The 17,338-nt window shown below is 50.3% G+C and overlaps 7 protein-coding genes across 7 annotated transcripts; 5 read left to right on the forward strand and 2 right to left on the reverse strand.

The window, feature by feature from the left end:
• The first annotated feature begins 193 nt into the window (after positions 1 to 193).
• BJX68DRAFT_228911 (putative peroxisomal 3-ketoacyl-coA thiolase (Kat1)) lies at positions 194 to 2,464 on the forward strand. Its single transcript, XM_071038930.1, has 6 exons — positions 194 to 681; positions 742 to 837; positions 891 to 1,739; positions 1,789 to 1,853; positions 1,905 to 2,016; positions 2,071 to 2,464. Exons 1-6 carry the CDS (start codon positions 577 to 579, stop codon positions 2,107 to 2,109), a joined length of 1,266 nt encoding a protein of 421 aa, XP_070903021.1. The 5' UTR covers positions 194 to 576; the 3' UTR covers positions 2,110 to 2,464.
• Positions 2,465 to 2,555: 91 nt separating this feature from the next.
• On the forward strand, positions 2,556 to 3,748 carry BJX68DRAFT_228915 (ML domain-containing protein). The gene is made up of 3 exons (XM_071038931.1): positions 2,556 to 2,923; positions 2,975 to 3,191; positions 3,254 to 3,748. Exons 1-3 carry the CDS (start codon positions 2,724 to 2,726, stop codon positions 3,335 to 3,337), a joined length of 501 nt encoding a protein of 166 aa, XP_070903022.1. The 5' UTR covers positions 2,556 to 2,723; the 3' UTR covers positions 3,338 to 3,748.
• Positions 3,749 to 4,664, reverse strand: BJX68DRAFT_228918 (H(+)-transporting V1 sector ATPase subunit F). The gene is made up of 5 exons (XM_071038932.1): positions 4,523 to 4,664; positions 4,418 to 4,452; positions 4,321 to 4,354; positions 4,124 to 4,261; positions 3,749 to 4,066 (listed from the first exon to the last, which is right to left on the reverse strand). The coding sequence occupies exons 1-5, from the start codon at positions 4,544 to 4,546 to the stop codon at positions 3,926 to 3,928; spliced, it is 372 nt and encodes a 123-aa protein (XP_070903023.1). The 5' UTR covers positions 4,547 to 4,664; the 3' UTR covers positions 3,749 to 3,925.
• A 294-nt stretch (positions 4,665 to 4,958) lies between these two features.
• Positions 4,959 to 6,336, forward strand: BJX68DRAFT_253023 (Nur1/Mug154 family protein; the record flags this gene model as incomplete). The annotated part of the gene is made up of 2 exons (XM_071042647.1): positions 4,959 to 5,216; positions 5,275 to 6,336. The coding sequence occupies 2 exons, from the start codon at positions 4,959 to 4,961 to the stop codon at positions 6,334 to 6,336; spliced, it is 1,320 nt and encodes a 439-aa protein (XP_070903024.1).
• Positions 6,337 to 6,870: 534 nt separating this feature from the next.
• On the forward strand, positions 6,871 to 10,012 carry BJX68DRAFT_177728 (putative NTP binding protein). Its single transcript, XM_071037153.1, has one exon. It carries the CDS (start codon positions 7,044 to 7,046, stop codon positions 9,735 to 9,737), a length of 2,694 nt encoding a protein of 897 aa, XP_070903025.1. The 5' UTR covers positions 6,871 to 7,043; the 3' UTR covers positions 9,738 to 10,012.
• A 684-nt stretch (positions 10,013 to 10,696) lies between these two features.
• On the reverse strand, positions 10,697 to 13,033 carry BJX68DRAFT_177734 (methylenetetrahydrofolate reductase (NAD(P)H) MET13). The gene is made up of 4 exons (XM_071037154.1): positions 12,920 to 13,033; positions 12,000 to 12,843; positions 11,076 to 11,947; positions 10,697 to 11,025 (listed from the first exon to the last, which is right to left on the reverse strand). The coding sequence occupies exons 2-4, from the start codon at positions 12,821 to 12,823 to the stop codon at positions 10,841 to 10,843; spliced, it is 1,881 nt and encodes a 626-aa protein (XP_070903026.1). The 5' UTR covers positions 12,824 to 12,843; positions 12,920 to 13,033; the 3' UTR covers positions 10,697 to 10,840.
• Positions 13,034 to 13,533: 500 nt separating this feature from the next.
• Positions 13,534 to 14,467, forward strand: BJX68DRAFT_228920 (orotate phosphoribosyltransferase). Its single transcript, XM_071038933.1, has one exon. It carries the CDS (start codon positions 13,668 to 13,670, stop codon positions 14,391 to 14,393), a length of 726 nt encoding a protein of 241 aa, XP_070903027.1. The 5' UTR covers positions 13,534 to 13,667; the 3' UTR covers positions 14,394 to 14,467.
• The last annotated feature ends 2,871 nt before the right edge of the window (positions 14,468 to 17,338 follow it).

The following is a 17,338-nucleotide window of genomic DNA, read 5'->3' on the forward strand; positions in this document are numbered from 1 at the left end:
TTTATATTCAGCCTAGACAAATTCAGCAAAATTCTGAGTTGGTATTGATGAAGAACGAAGAGTTCCTCGTTCAACTTGTGTGCACACCGACAACCGAGGCCGTATATATTACTGTATATTACACCTGTGTTACAAGTCTGCGGCACTGGCCATCGGCTTTGGGGCACAGATTCTGTCCCGAGTTTGGGGCAAATCTCCAGCTCTCAACCTCTCCGCGAGACTATCATCCTCGGGATCTTTTAGGATTTGGGCTCTATGCTGCAGATATGAGGCAGCTTCGGATCTACTGTGCGACCACTACATCAAGTATAATTTAGCCAGCTTCATAAGCGTTTACAGGGTGCGATCGCCAGGAACAAGTAGTACTCGTAACTCAGTTAACCGGTTCTCGGCTCTGTTGTTTGGCCCACCTTTGCTCTCGGCTGGATTTCTGATTTTGAATCTTCCCCAGAGCCGCGGTTCATGAAGACTGCCAGCTGATCCGAGATCATATATCATACCGTGGGGCCACCGATTGCTTGCCCGACTTTCTTTTTCTCTCATCCACTTGTACAGCGGCATAAACCAACTACGACAATGTCTACGCCTCAGCAGCGGTTATCCTCTATCGCGAACCAGATCTCAGGCTCTAGTCCTAGTGCCGCCAAAGACAAGCTCTTGGCCAAGAACCCTGACGATGTTGTATGTTGCCGCCGCTGTCATTTCGTCTGGCGGTTATTGGCTAACCCTTCCTGCTAATAGGTGATCACACTCGCTGTCCGAACCCCGCTCACGAAGGCGAGAAAGGGTGGTCTTAAGGACACCCGTCTCGATGACTTGCTCATCTCTTTGTTGACGGTACTTGATGATGCTCACCATGCCGCTTAACCCATATCTAATCCGTCAACTAGTCCGTGCGCGAAAAATCCAAGCTTGATCCCAACCTTGTGGAAGATGTCTGTGTCGGCAACTGCCTCTGCCCCGGGCAAGCATATGTTGCTCGCTCCGCTGTCCTCGCAGCCGGGTTCCCCGTGACAACCGCCGCATCGGTTACCAACCGCTTCTGCTCCTCTGGATTGCTGGCGATCCAGAACATTGCCAACCAGATTACCGCTGGCTCCATTGACGTTGGAATCGCAGTTGGCGCAGAGAGCATGAGCACGAATGCTGACAGCGGGGCGCCGGACTTGTCTGAATCGATCTTGTCGCACGCCATTGCTTCACAAAATTTGCAACCCATGGGTCAGACTTCCGAAAATGTTGCTGGCCAATTCAGCATTTCTCGCGAGCAACACGATCAATTCGCAGCAAAGAGCTACCAAAAGGCCGAGGCTGCTCAGAAGGCTGGTTGGTTCGAGGACGAAATTGTCCCTGTGAAGACAACGATCAAGGATCCCAAGACCGGGGAAGTCAAGTCTGTCGTTGTTGACCGGGACGATGGCATCCGTTACGGGACAACGGCCGAGTCACTCGGCAAGATTCGCTCCGCGTTCCCTCAGTGGAAACCAAGCAACACTACTGGCGGCAATGCCAGTCAGATTACCGACGGCGCTGCTGCACTCGTCCTCATGAAGCGATCTCGTGCACAGGAGCTCGGACAACCCATCCTGGGCAAATTTGCAGGTGCAACTGTGGTGGGTCTGGAGCCCAGAATTATGGGCATCGGCCCTTCATATGCCATTCCCAAGATTCTTTCCAAGTTCGGGCTGACAAAGGATGAAATCGACATTTTTGAAATCAACGAGGCGTTTGCATCTATGGTATGTCATGCTCGTCTTTGAAATGTGCAAAAGGTTAACCGAGGAACAGGGTGTGTACTGTGTTCAAAAGCTCGGCCTGGATGAGGCTAAAGTCAACCCTCGCGGTGGCGCTATGTAAGAGGGTCTCTTCACTGTCTAATTTGAATATTAGCTGACTTGAACCAGCGCCTTCGGGCATCCACTTGGAGCCACCGGCGCACGACAGGTTGTTACTGCTCTATCGGAGTTGCGACGACAGAACAAGAGGGTCGCTGTCACCTCTATGTGCGTAGGAACGGTGAGTTGCTTCCCAGGCCCTCGGCTCCTTTGACGGTACTAATGACTCTTCCAGGGAATGGGTATGGCCGGTATCTTCGTTTCTGAGCATTAGATGACATGATTTGAATGACCTGTAACCTGTAAATAATATTATCAATGCGCACCCTATACGCCTTGATTTAAAGTACTTACTTGCAGTTGGTCTATACGTTGCTTCCGACCTCTGTTTCTAGACCTCCTCTCAGTCCCTGCGGAGTTAGATGGGGCATGAGTGGGGTGCGGGTCAATTTCTCCGGCTGGAGGTGATAGCTACGTAGTGGAGGTGTAGATAGCTTGACGCCCCGGGGTCGCTTTGCTGTAGGAGAAAGCTCCAAGTGCAGGGTTGATCCTGAGGGTTTCAGTGCGGCTGGCTCTGTCATCGTGTCTAAGGCTATGCAATTTGAAATGGTCACGTTCTGAAGCCTGAGTTCTCAGGTTGAAGGTTGCGCAACGCCAAGAACAGTGGCTTTGGATAAGACAGACGGTAGGATCACGTGTGCCCAGCCATTTGGGAGGGCGCTTCAATAGCCGTCCCATGACACAATCTTGCGAAGCCTCCAACTCTCCTCCTCGTCGACTTCGTACCTGCGTTGAGCCCAGGTACTACTGTCAAATAACCTCCCTACCGATCGTTACCGCCGCCAACTCCCCTCCGTCCTCTGAGAGACTTTCTTTCCAACCGCCATCATGAAGCTCTTATCGGCGGCCGTGCTTTGCCTCGCTCCCCTCAGCGTTACTGCTACGCCCGCTTCGTTCTGGTCGTCGCAGGATGTGATTTCGGAGGCAATCCCCGTTAAGGGCGATAATCCCCTCGAATACTGCTCAGATCCCAACGGCAACATTCTAGACATCAAATCGGTCGACTTGTCTCCGAACCCTCCCAAGCCGTAAGTCGCCGCAAGGTCCCCTCTCAAGTTCTCTTAACTGACCGGACGTAGTGGCCAAACTCTCACCATAAAGGCCGAAGGTGTTCTGCATGAGCGAGTCGAGAAGGGCGCCTACGTTCTTCTGGAGGTCAAATACGGATTGATCACCCTTGTCAAACAACGCCCCGATCTCTGTGACCAGATTGTGAACGTGGACCTAGAGTGTCCTTTGGAAGCGGGAACAATGACTCTGACCAAGGAGGTTCAACTGCCAGCACAGATTCCTCCGGTATGGCCCACATTATCTTTGGCGTCAAGCATTCTCTGGGTGTAAGCTAACCTTCAACACAGGGCCGATACACCGTTCATGCCGATGTCTTTTCCAAGGATGACAAGCGCATCACTTGCTTGGATGCCAAGAACATTCAGTTCTAATTGTCAACGAGACAATCTTCTCCTCATTCTTGCCTATATGACCGCACCGCCTCGTGTTACGCCTCCATGACTTTGAACGTCATCCATTGAGTCTCCGACATCACGCATCTTCATTTTTCTTTTTTGCTCGCTAGCACTGTGTTCTCCATTATTATGTTTTTCTCTGTGCCCAGATGCCATATTACGTCCGTTTCCCTACGATTGCTGCCAGTAATATATGCTACGTGTTTTGCGGCGTTCGGGGTGTATTTACCTCCTTTTACCCCACCTCTGATATGCATATCTTCCGACGGGCATATTTGCACTTTGTTTCTTACCTAGCATCTAGGAGGTCATTTGACGCTTGAAACGGAGTCTCAGGTCGCCCGCTTCTAGTCAAGTATTTATATCATTCTCATCATTTTATGAGCACTACACTGGTAGTTGGTAAAATGTAGACACAGTGCGTAGTTATTGGCTAGACAATGTCTCGCACTGGGATAACCGAGTGCCATAAGAGTTTCAGAAGGTATGCGTCTTTGTCGGGAAGTAGATATGCAAAAGATATATAACAGACGTAAAGAAGATAAGGGAAGAAAGAGACAGAATCTATTCTCCGAATAACCGGCGCACACGCTTCAATACACTGTCCTTCTCGGGATCGTACGGGTGGTCCTTGCTCGGAATCTCGAGTACGGCAGGGAAAGCTTCGGAGTAGGAGTCGACAACGTGTCGGATGCGTTCTGCGATCTGAACCAAGCAACCAGTCAGCATAGCTTTACTCCGCCTTCAGTAATGGTCGCATACATGTTGGTTGATTAGGATGACAGCGATGTCGTCGCGCTCCTGTGTGAAGTTCTGAAACGCTTTCTCGATTGTAGAAGTCTCGGTCTTTGCGTCGACAACCAGGAAGTTCCGTTGAGACTCTGGGGGGTCTGTGACGTGCTTTGAGAGGAGGACTGTCAGCTTATATTAGTAGCGGAGGTGGTGCGGTGAGCTCTCACCCCGATTCCTGCGAGGAGAAGACCCGTCACGGAGCTGAACGCGCGGGGAAGTATTAGCGGTGATTTGTCTTCTCGGAGGGCATCTCGTGTAATTTACTCTTCATCTCCGATGACGGCAAGGAATTGTCGCTCCTATAGACAGCAGCAAGTTAGAAGGAGTCTCTCGTGCGGAGTTGGGGAAGAGGGGAATGATAATTGGTACCTTGTGGGCGACGGCGGCGGCCATTTTCGATGCTGGAGCGGCAGGAAATAATATGTGCAAGCCACCAGGGATGCCGTTCAATAAAGAGAAAGTTGCACAGCAAACCTCAAGCAGCACCTAGGAAAAAGGCTGTATCTCTTCCAGCTTCGGAGTCTCTAGCAAGCGGGCGGGCTGTCAATCGTCATCTAAATCGCGTTAGTCCCACCTCACCTAGCGCTTATCTAATCCGCAGCTCCCCCATCTTTTTTCCTTTTGATTGTTGTTGCGTTGTTTATATTCGATGCAAGCTGCTTCAGAGCTCAAGGTCAACGGCCGAAAACTTCTCTTGACATCTCAGTCCTGACTTATTGGACTCTAAGCGCTCGAGTATACTCCCCACTACTTATTTCACTCTTCTACCAGCTTGTACAGCAACCGACGTGCCCTTGACATCACTATGCCCCGGCTTGTACGTCGCCAGCCGTTGGCTGAGCGTATCAAATCCTACTTGAACCCTCTAGATTTCTTGCTCTGGCTTTCGGAGGAGGTTGACGCAAATGATTGGGAGCAGTTTGAAAAAAACTGGGCGGTTCCCTTGGGTGTGGCTCTGAATATTACCTTTATGATCGCAAGAGCGAACAGTCGACCAACTGGCAGCCAAGCAGTCGATGATGTGTTTGGCGAGGATGAAAGGGTCTCTCTGTGGGGCTGGCTTGTAGGTTCTTTGTTTTGACAAGGGAGTTTGTGCTTAAAATCTGACTGGAAGTTGATAGGCATCGTTTATCGTTCACTTCCTTGTCTGTATAGCGGCCTTGAACACCTTCTATACCTTCCACCGAAAGCGCCATTATCGCCTCTTTGAAGCTTCTATCGACCAAGCTCCTTCTACCCCATCTGCGCGCAGAGTCCGAGTTGACTCTACACCCGCTACGGCCTCGCCTCTCCGCTACCTAGCCAATACGCTTTCTGGATCAGCAGAGTCAAGGGCACATCCGAATGCTGAGCGTGATGTCTGGGAGATTGCGCTCTGGGACCCTCTACCAATTTGTCTCCGCTTGTTCTGTCTCTTCAGTCCTGCGCATATCCTCATCTACTGGATTACCCTGCCAACTCAGCTTTCCGACCCTCGACCCAGCGTTACGATCGTTACCACAATTACTGTGACAACATTGCTCTCTGTGCAGATGTTATATCTCTCAACTTTCTTCAAACAACAGGGCAAGGATGAATTGTTGATCCACAAGGAAGTCATGAAAGAATACGATACGAAATTCGTTCATCCCCGAACCCAGCCGCTAATGCGAGATGTCGGGACCCAGTTTTCCGGCCCTAACACTACGTTTGAGGAGAAATATAATAAAGTCGACACCTTTACGCCAACGGTTATCATTAATCGGGGATTCAAGACTAGCCCTAACCCGAACTATATCCACCATATTGACCCCGAATGGAACTCTTCCCGCAACAGTTCCTTCACTTCCACGCCGACCAAAGCTTCGAACTCAATGCAAACTCCTAGCTATATGCGCGATGCCTCACCTGTCGTCAAAGCTCCCCTGGGATCGATTCGTCAACCTCAATTTCGACAGACCCCAACCCGCCCTGGTGGTGATGGTGGTAGTTTAGGTATCTACTCACATGCTAGATCACCTCTACGAAAGTCCACTCCCGCAAACTCAGAGCGACGTCTTCACAATGACAGGGGGTTTTACTATTCACAACGGAGTGTACGGCCCTCAAGCCCACTGAAGAAGAGCAGCGTTTCCACCGCTGCCAGCCCCATGACCCCTGGAACAAGCAAGAGCGTTCTCCGGCGAGAGACTGGACGCTTTTGACTAAGCCGAATCATCAACGGCGATGGGTTGTTCATCCCGAGAACATGAAAGACCCTTGCATCGACAACCCTATGAGCCACACTTTTAGTCTCACCCCTCATATGCTAGAACGCTTCGGTCGAAGTCGGAATGTGGCTGACAAAAAGCTCGTTCTCGCCGCTGTACAGAGTATTGTATATTTCTTACCGGCATTGCCTTGGATATAAGTGCAATCGTGGTGAATCGAGTGTATGGAGTTGATTTGACGAACTGAATCGCCCTCAAGATCCGCTCTGCCTCTGAAGCCACGGATCGGCGCACTTTCCCTTATTTCCCGAAGAAAGGTTCCTGCCAAGGTTGCGGCTTCCATTCCAGACTGCATCAGAGTTCAAAAAGTACATACCAACCTCGTCTGGCGCGAACATTCCGGACCGTGGCAGCCCCAACACCTCGCATTCCACTGCCAGGACTTATACCCGTGACGCGCTGCAAACCCATCCGTGGAAGGCCGCACACAGACAGTCTTTCAACCTCTCTGCCAACCACCTACCATATTCCTACGGTCATCTCCTTATCACCAGTTCGTAAGCGCGACCAGAATACAACTGGATATTACGAATCTCTGCCGACCTCACCGAGAGCACCCATGGAAAGAACAACCCGAGAAAGCAATCGGCATTGACGATCGAGTCGACAGCGTTTGAGTTGGTGATCACCAACGTGTCGATATGGCTCCAGACTTCCACCTAGCAAACGGGCAATTGCTCAACCTTCAACCTCCCCGTGACAAAAGTGCTTTGTCCAATTCCGATGCGATCAACAGCAGAGAGGGGGCGGTTGAAATTGGAACTCGTTCGGAAAGTAACAACTCTGATGCTGAAACCGATTCGCCATCGTCGCAACATAAACCGACCAGGCTTCCTGTCCTGAAGTTATCCGTGGACAAAGAGCAGCTTCAACGTAACAACAACGTCGACTCGCCTAAGCAGAGAGAGCGTCAACCGTCTGGTCTTCAATCAAGAATTCCCCGCGGCTCACGAGAGTCTGAATCACCTAAGTCTACCGATCAGGAAAGGGAAAGATATTGGCGAAAGGTCCGAGATAAGCTGGACAGAGATTCTCCGATTTCACGGGATAAAGACAAGCAGAAATCCCCTCATCGGGAAGCATATCGGAAGATCATCTCCCTGGCCAGTTCTCCACGGCAAGAGATAGCGAAGCACAAATGGAAATACTCAGGAAGCTCCTCGGCCGAGAAACTAGGCACGCCCGAAATCAGTCCTGCGGCGAAGGACAGCAAATTTAGCCTTGGCCATCGAAACGAGTCTGACAAGAGCCATGTGGTTGAACAAGATCAATTCACAAACGGAACAGTGCGAACGAAGAGTAACCACTCGGCAAGCTCTAATGGAAGCGGAACTTCATCCAGCCTCAGATCCAAGACAGATGGTGCCACTGACTCGTCCTACAACTCAAATTCTTCCGTGTCACCCATATCTGGTCCTACAACTTCGATGAAGGAATGGGAAGATAGATTTGTCGTCCATATGCCATCAGCAAGGGAGCCAAATCCACCGACCATGAACGTCCATCAAATAACGGCATACCAACGGAGTATTGATAGGGTACAAAAGGAAGGGGAGGCAATGCTCGACCCAGATACTCTCCCCAGCCCTCGTGCCATGACGCCAGAAGGTGGCCAGGCCGGGAAACGGCTCGGTACGCTCGACGGCCAGGACTCCCGACCAGCACAGACGAATACAGAAGACGAAAGTCGATTGACTTATATTCCCTCTCACCGCCGCTATTATTGCCCTGATGAAGTTGGCAAACAAAGATTCAGCACTATCTGGGAGGAGTCATCTACGGGACCAAAGCAAGTGCCATCGCGAGCGAACCCAGATGGTTCTTTTTTAGGATGCAGGGAAATAAATGGACCGGACGTCAGGAACCCCGACGAAATCCTATACTTCTCTACGCCGGAAAGACCGAAAGTCGTGACCATCCCATCTCGCTTAACCAGGTTTCGGAGAGAGTCGAACCTAGCTCTAACACGCCGAATGAAGGGGGCGTCAGGAGAGACGAGCCTTATCCAAGAAGAATGGGAACCAATTTCGCAGAATTTGAAGCACGCCCAATGCTCGAAGCCGTCACCGAAACTACTTTGCCGCGAAGCACAGTGTCAGCAGCTGAAGACAAAGAAGTCTACCAGCTCCCAGGAGAGGGAGGGCCGAGATTCTATCGAGATTTCGGCCAGATCTTCCGAGAACCGCAAGTTGGGCCTCAGAGCGGACGATGTGTTCATTATCACACCCACTATAACACGTACTATGGTGACCATGACCGATTTAAGAGGTCATGTGCACAGCAGTTCCGAAAACCCACAGCCCAGTTCGCGTGCCGCAGGCGAGCTCATCACCGACATCCGAACAAAGCTTCCCATAAATACCAAAGCGGGTGCCTCGCCTTCGGGCCTACGTCGAGTAAGTCAAAATTCTTGGGAAAAATCAAACGCACCCTCTGCAATACCTTCAAAGCTAGTTCCCACAACAAGTACACCCGCAAGGCCTCTGGTAGAAGCCAAGGTCACCACCGCGGAGAACTCCAACGTCGACAAGAGACGGGTTATACGTGGGTCCATCCGTACGCCAGGCATCCCCAGATCGTCAACTGAGTCTCGCATCAATCCTGTATCCGAGAAGCCCTCTGATTCTGCCGCATCTAGCCCGGCAAGCAGAGCGAGCAACATCCTCTCAAGAAGAACACCCCCGACATCTCCCGAGGCGAGGCATTCAAGTCCACCCAACAGAATAATACGTTCTCCGCCCGCTCCCCAAAAGTCACCGCAATCTCGTGATACAATGATGCGTGCTAAGATTGTTGACGTCGCTGAATTAGATGGGCAGCAAGTGGAGGATCAGCATGAAACAGATTCCGGGCCCAAAATATCATGTCTCAATCACGATCAACCGGAGAACGACCTACAGCCGCAACCAAAAGAAGTTATAGGCTCGGAAACATTTCACATGATCGTTGACATGGTCTTTCTTTTCCTTGCCCAAGTACAAGGGTTTTGCCAACAAATAAAAGCAAATCGCGGCTCAAAATTAGTTCTGCTCAAACTCTTTCTGCACGGTATATTGGGCATGCTCGAGCATTGTTTGCACTTTCTAAGGAAGGGATTGGCTATTCTATCTGCTTACAACACCACCGGGGCGTGGCCCGAGGCCGACGACAAAGATCTTACCTGGTCCTTCACTGAGTTTGGACAAGCTCTGGTCTACCTCGTCGTTCTTGTCTTCATTGCCATGTTGATCGCACGGGTAGTCGGATTTGTGATCCTGATTGGGGTCTGGATGGTATGGCTCGCAAGACCATTTGCTCTGGCTTTTCGCGCGGTTTCTCGTGTTCTCTCAGTCTAACTCCTATCATCCCATGGTGACTGTTCACCTTGAACTACCATTTCCTCTTCCACCATCTTATCCCTCAACCTTAGCTTGTTGTGCCTCTCTCTACTCTCGGCCTTCTCAGCACACGTCGAGATCACGGGTATCTTGTATTTCTATCTTCGTTACTGGTCCTGGCTATCCTCTTGGCTATTCTTATTCGCGGGTCGATATGATGTACATTATTTGCGAGCCTCAGCCATTCCAATGTTACTTTGCCTATAGACGGATAATTTTTGCTCTATCGTGCCGTTTTGTTTCGAGTTTTGTATCTCTACTGTGCCGTCCGGTCGAGAAAGTCTACTAGGAAAGAGGCAGACTGACGGGCTACAAAGAACAAGGCGGGAATTATGGATGTCGAATACCCTCTTCATCCTCTGACAGTGAGAAGAAACATACTTTATCTGGCTTCGAGCACTCAATACTAGCCAATTTTCAGGATGCGACTAGGATCACACGGATACGTCGGATTTGCAGAGACGGAGGAGACAATATGCAAGGGTAGACGAGGTATTGAAGACAAAAATGCGATATCCAAAAGGACAAGTAAAATAAAAGACGAAATGGCCGATGCAATCAGACAAGTACTCCGGTTTCCCCATCCGCATCCCATGTTGAAAAGGATCGAATCGCTCACTTTTGGTTCTTTTCTTCGTGTAGCCGCAGATAAACTCCGTCCTCCGTATAGTGTTGAATGTAGTATAAGACCGACCCATGCAAATGCTTTTTGTTGTCGCCCTTTTGTTCTTCTTGTTTATCTTCTCTATGCGAGAGGAAGAAGCTGCAAATGATGTTGAATGTTGAAATTTTTTTCTCGTGCCCAAAGAAAAATTGAAGAGAAATGCTAGGGTATATTGTTGAGAATGGAAAGGTCATGTTGAATTAAAAATAATGTTTGAGAGGAAGAAATCGTTGAGAGGTCTTCATTCGTGTCGCCGTAAAACATTTCATGCCCTGGACTCGCCCGGGATAATATCGTTGAGAAAGGTGTTGAATTAGGTGGTTGTATAGTGATGCATCGAGGCAGTATAAAGCCGTGTTAAACGGTTCAAGGCATGTGTTGAGTTGTCGCCTTGCGCCTAGTTCTTCGCGAGTTGTTCAGAAGCAGTGCCGTTGGTTGTGCCGTTGGCTGTGCCGTTGATTGCTCCATTCAAGTGGACTTTGGGTTCGCTGGGTTCGCCTGCGATCTCAACGTCAATATCTTTAACATTCAAGTCCTTGAACAAATCGAAGAGATCGTTTGTATTGTGGAAATCGTTGTTCACTGGGAATATAAGTTAGTTTCGAGCTTGAGATTCGAGCCATTTCACTTACCGATGTTGACAAGGTACCAGCTGTCCACGATGCCCTGCAGCAACTTCCGGCTGGGGCTTGTAGCATCGTGGCACTTGGCCCAGTCTTCACCGAGCTGGTAGGCCTCATCCTTCCAGGCCAAAAAACTGACTGTTTCAACAATGGTCGGCTGGACGACTTCACGGCCCGCAAAGATACCCCATGTAAGAGCATTGGGACTGTCGCGGGTATTGGTTCGCAGCTCTCCTTGCTTGTTGACAGCATGGTAGGTGAAATCTTCATTCTTCTCGATACGGGCAATCAGCTCGTCAATCAAGTATGCAGGAACAAGAAGTTCGAGGTAGGCCTTCTGGTAGACGAAGCCATTCTTGGGGCCCCATCCATAAACAGGGTGAGCAGACTTGACGCCGTTCACAGCAGGTTGGGAGTTGATGGTGAAGAAGCCGCGCTTGTTGAGTTCGATGAGGGGGTCTTTGAGGGCATTGGTCTCCGCAGTGATTGGGGAATCACTCCACGGAAGACGGTCCAGCTTGCCTTCGAGAAAGCGAACGAAGACATCGGCGAGGTCACTAAGAGACTTCGGTTCGCCCCATAGCTTGATGTTTTGTTCGTTGGTACCCTTGATACCTATGCCGTAGACATCCAGTTCACCGAAAGCTGGAGATCTAGAGTCGGTCCAGCGACCATTGGGAAATTCGTCCCAAATCTGTGTCCGGGCGATGTATGACGAGTTGCGGTTCCGCCAGAAAATAGGGCGAACATCTTCCTCTCTCCGGTTCAAGCCAAGCGAAGGCCTCCATGGCAGAGGCCGTTGGATCGGAGCCTCGGCGGTCGGTGAAAGCTTCAGTTCTTCGAGGACGAGCTCTGTCGACTTGGCGAGGTTCATCGTGTAGCTAGATGTTGTGAGCTCCTAAACAGTCTGTGATCGTACGAGGATAAACTTACAAGTGCAGATGTTTGATACCAGATGCAATTAGTCTCCTGCACATGTCTGCGATCAAGCGTTTACCGATTTCCCGTACGCCTGCGTCATCGTTCTTCACTGGCTCGAGGGCCTCGAGCCAATCGGGAGGGATATGTGCCTTTGTCCAATTCGCCCGCCTAATGAAGGCAGCATATGTCTGAATCGGCATGATACCAGGAATGATGGGCACGTTGACGCCCTTGGCGCGGCACTTCTGGACCCAGCTGATGAAGTTGTCTGTATCGTAGAACATTTGGGTAACAATGAAGTCGCTTCCAGCATCCACCTTCTCCTTCAAATGGTCGATCAAGAGATCGACATCTGGATTGTCATCAGCACCCTCCGGGTAGCCTCCAACCCCGATGCAGAAGTGGTTCCCGTATTTATCCTTGATGTACTTGACCAGATCCTTCGCGTAGCGAAATCCACCCTCAGTAGCTTCCCACGCTTCCTTTTCACGGGGCGGATCTCCACGTAGAGCCAGAATGTTGGTGCAGCCTGCCTTGTAGGCAGCCTGAAGAGCGGCGTCAACCCTTTCCTGAGGCATGTCTGTGCAGGTGAGGTGCATGCATGTTTCCAACCCGTATACCGATTGCGCGACATTGACCATCTCACAGGTCAAGTCCGAGAGTCGTCCACCGGCGCCCCAGGTGACATCGATGAAGGATGGGCCCAATGAGTGCATGCGGTCCATTCTGTCGTACAGGTTCTGCACACCCTGTGCCGTCTTCGGAGGGAAAAACTCGAAGGAGATGCCAATCCTTTCGGCAGCCTCATTTTGTGCTAGTTTGTCTTTGATGTGCATCTTTCAGGGTGTTTATGCTTCTAGGCCAAGGGAGATTAGCACCCAGACCACCAAAAGCTAGATCAAAGTACAAAGCACCAGAGCTTCGCGACTCACATTGAACTTGATAAATAGGTGGGAGATAGCACAGGAGCTCAGTAGAGCCAATCTCACTCCACGAAGTCTGCTTTTAGTCGCAACGCTGACGACGCAAAGTTGCAGGCGAATTGCTCAGAAAAACAATCTGAGGCAATGGAAAACAACCTCAGGGAGATGAAACGGAGCACTGGAGAGCAAGAAAGGGGAAGCTCCAGGAACGAAAATACAGGCAATGACAATCAAGAGCAATCAATCAAGAGCAATCAATCAAGAGAGCCTGCTCCGAGACAAACGGTAGAAAAGAAAAGATGTCAATGAGGACCCCTCAGCTCCGGAGTTCGGAGAATCTGACTGGCACGTGTTTTGCTCCGAAATGGACTTTTCCGTGATACAAGCAAAAAGAATAAGAAGAAAATCACAGTGAGCAAGCCAATGAGATACCAAACCCCAGTCGAAACGGCGCGGAGATGGAAAAGAATAAGAGAAGAGGGCGGAGGAGGGGGAAGTCGGGGAAGGAGGAAAGCTCGGAGAATCCAATTCACTGCCTTTCCGCCCCTCCTTCCTCTTTCCGCCCCTCTTTTTTTACGGTGAAGAAAAAAAATTATGCCCGACAGCGGAGGTGCTCAGCTTCTTCCTCCTCTCTCCTCTCCGTAGTATACCAATTGGCCACATAACATTCTATCTTGTCCAATATAATTCATTCGCTTCATAAACCAAGTCATCCAGTCCAGTTGTTAAAAAAGAAAAATAGAAAACCCCGCTCAAGATGCCGGCCGGTCAAGACTACAAAGCAACACTGCTTCCCCTCCTGATCTCGAACAAAGTCCTCTCCTTCGGCACCTACACCCTCAAATCCGGCCGTGAATCCCCCTACTTCTTCACCTCCTCCCTCCTACACACCGCGCCTCTTCTCCGGGCCACCTCCGCCGCCTACGCGAGCGTCCTCTCTGCCCCGCCCTTCGTCACCACCGCCGCCGACGGCACAACAACCCCCAACTTCGACATCATCTTCGGCCCCGCCTACAAGGGAATCCCCATCTGCGCCGCTGTGGTCAACGAGCTTGCCGTGCGCGACTCGCTCGCTGCCGCGCCCAAGGGAACATGGGACAACGTCAGCTACTCGTTCAACCGCAAGGAGGCGAAGGATCACGGCGAGGGCGGTAACATTGTCGGCGCCCCGCTGAAGGGGAAGAGGGTTGTTATCGTCGACGACGTCATTACCGCTGGGACGGCGCTGCGCGAGGCTGTTGGGATCATTGAAAAGGAAGGCGGCATTGTCTCTGGTGTTGTGGTTTTGTTGGATCGCGAGGAAAGGGTTAGCGATACTGAGAGCAAGAGCGCGATAGGTGTTGCGCAGAGGGATCTCGGGGAGAAGATTCCTATCCGGTCTGTTATTGGCCTTCACGATCTGATTGAGAAGCTTGGTGGTGAGATTGGAGAATCCGAGGTTCAGCGCCTGAAGGATTATCGGGCTCGCTATGGTGCTGAATAGATATAGTTCGCTGTAAATATTTGAATAAAAATATATCACGAGTGTTTATGAATGCAATGGCTGCTACTTTTCTCCCTACTACTTTCCCACCCCTTAGGGCTTTTGTTTTAGCCCAGGTCTATTTTGCCTTTCCAGATATATATATATATATATACCTGGCCTACTGCGGAGAGGTCATCCTAAACGGGATAAAGAAGCTGATAGATATTCGAATACTTAATTTACCAGGATAGAACGCCTTGAATACGTACGGAGAGCTCTCTCAAACTCCCACAAGGGTCAAATGAGGAATTAATGCTTACTGAGGTTGTGCTTGACCCAGCCCATTTGAAGCCGAGCCCTGACCGACAGTATCAACTTACCTCGGCAGTTTAAAAGTTCCCCGAAGTGTGTAGAAGGTCCCAGCTCCATTTCGAGCATCTGCTACCTTGGAGCCGAAGGGCAAAAGACGAAACGTGATGAGTAATTTAAGGTTCTCGCAGGCGAGAAGCGAGGGATACCTCCGAGTCCCTCAAGGCAGAAACCGCTTGTGAGCACTGACCAAGTCTTTGGAGGCTTGTTGTAGGGCAGGTATGGCCTCTTGGTATTTCCACTGACTCGTTGTATTTCCGGTGGCGTAATTGATCTCAGAATGACAAGTGCGAAGTCGTGACACCTGTGGTTGGGGGCTTGTGCTCAACCTTCAAGAAAGGCTGAAAGACGTAAACGAAGACGATGAGCGCAACAGCCGAGGAGTTAGAAATTTGCCATCGATCTACCCTATATTTCTCCAAGCACACGCATCTGTGCATTTGCAGACGTAAAATCGGATGAAAAGTTACGCAACCTTGGGTGGTCGGTGAGCGTGCATTCCTAAGGTGCTGGAATGAATGGCCTGAGGATTTGGGAAAAGAAAGGAGCAATGATTTCTCCTGCGCAAATCAAGATCAAGTAATGCGCGAGCATGAGAAACACCTCATGGAAAACTGCAGAGAGCGCCTGTTGCAATGAGCAACCGCCGGCCTGCCTAGTGTCTGTGGGCTGACACGCAAGCACACGAGGCTGCAGAACTACTGCACGCCTTTTCAGCAGGGTTGCGATGCTGCAAAGGTGAGTTCGGCCGGCACTGAACAGAGTTCGCAGTCGGTTGATGTTGTCCCGTGAGCCAAGTTTTGCCTAGTTGTTTGCAGAATGTGATGTGTATTGCGGTGCGCCGAGAGGGAGAACAAGTCAAATTTGCAGATCCTGCAATAATTATGCATCTGATATGTCGAAATAACTATAATCATGCCATGTGCATATGGATAGAACATATCGGCGCCTGCACATCGGATAATCTAGTTGTTTTCGAAAGGTTGAAAAGCGGGTATAGCTCGAGTCGAGTCTGCTACTGTAACCGAGAATTAGCACCAACTCTGTCAGGTATGTAAAGTAGGATTATTGTAAAAGACCAGGTTCTGTACACCATGCACCTGATCCCAACATTAGCCGCTTCGGCGCATCGTAGTTCGTCCTTGGAGTAGAAGGACCTAGATAATCCCCGTGCATCTTACACCGCGTGTGGGGGAGGCTGCGTATGTCGAAATCTTTGCGCGTGTACTGGACATGCTGAAACCAGACGAGCTCTGCGCTATCAGATCTGCATTTCTTGGACTCAGCCAACGCGAAGCTGTAGGAGGTCTGCGCCCGGTGTAAGCCTGGCTACCTCGACTGGGAGGGAACACTCCGACAGCTTCTCCTCGTGTCTGAAGTTGCGGGCCATCGCTCCCAAGCGCACCTTTGTAGTATTTTTAGGCCATTGCGCTGTTGGATGACTAAGTGGCGAATCTGAGGATAATCCGATCGAGCAATGGACATATCGCCATATTCTAGTTTGCCGTGTCGCTGTTTAGTTGGGGATAGCGGTCCCAATTAGGCTTCGTTCAGATGGCCAGTATGCCTTGTGTTAGCTACAAACCAACAGTATTTTGAGCTAACAATGGCTCTCTGTTTACAAAGCAGAATTGTCGTCCCTGGCGAAAATTCTGGTGGCAGGATGAATGACATCAGGCGACCAAGGAGTATTTCAGGTTATCGTGAGTCTGTTTCACTCCAACGGTAAGACTGTTCTCAGACCCTGACCACGATCATCTGATGGGAAGGAATTCAACGATCTAGGAGTCGAAAGGGCGGGAGAGAAAACACAGGGAGGAGGTGAGAGACTCCCCACCCGTAACCCAACCAGCGGTCAGCAGTGGGGCATGACATGCAAGCAATACATTATAGCCAATTGAGTCATGTCATGGATGATTTAAGCCAGCGCTAAAATAGCTCTATTTATCCGGGCTGAATACTAGTACAAACCTTGAAGTAGCAGCGTGTAATCACGATACAGGGCATACAATCAGCAAGGTTCGTTCACTACCCTACGAATGGTGTACGGTTTCAACTACCACCTGCAAACGTGAACATCGTCCACGATGACTCTTGCATTGCATATGCCAGCCAATATGACAGTTCTTCTCGGAGTTCTTCTCGGAGTTCAAGTATAAGCGACAGCCCGATAGCCAAGGTCTTGTTTCTACGCACCCAAGCCTCGGCGTACGTTCAAGTAGATTGATACAAGGATTCGTGGGCCAAGGTTCTTATTGCCAAGAGCTCGTAAACTCAGGTCAAAACAACCCTCCAGTCATTTTATTCGCAGAGACCCTAACGCTGAGCTTTTCTGTTAGCAAATATTGCCGGTTGACCGGCGAACTGTACAGAGGACTCTGCACCGACTGTCGACTATGGAGATGCACCAGCCACCCACTCAAATCTCCCTATCTTCGCTCTCCTTGTTGGTAACTATATGCATGCCGGGCAGATAAGACCTTTTAATACCTTGAGATAGTGGATTGAATTGTGCTCAAAAGGAGCAGAAAGAGAACTCCAAGAACCAAAGCTGCTAGCTGAGTCTCCTTGCATACGCATCCCTCGTAAGAGCG

Source organism: Aspergillus pseudodeflectus (genome assembly GCF_044049435.1).
Source record: "Aspergillus pseudodeflectus strain CBS 756.74 chromosome Unknown BJX68scaffold_6, whole genome shotgun sequence".
In the NCBI taxonomy this organism is placed as follows: Eukaryota; Fungi; Ascomycota; class Eurotiomycetes; order Eurotiales; family Aspergillaceae; genus Aspergillus; species Aspergillus pseudodeflectus.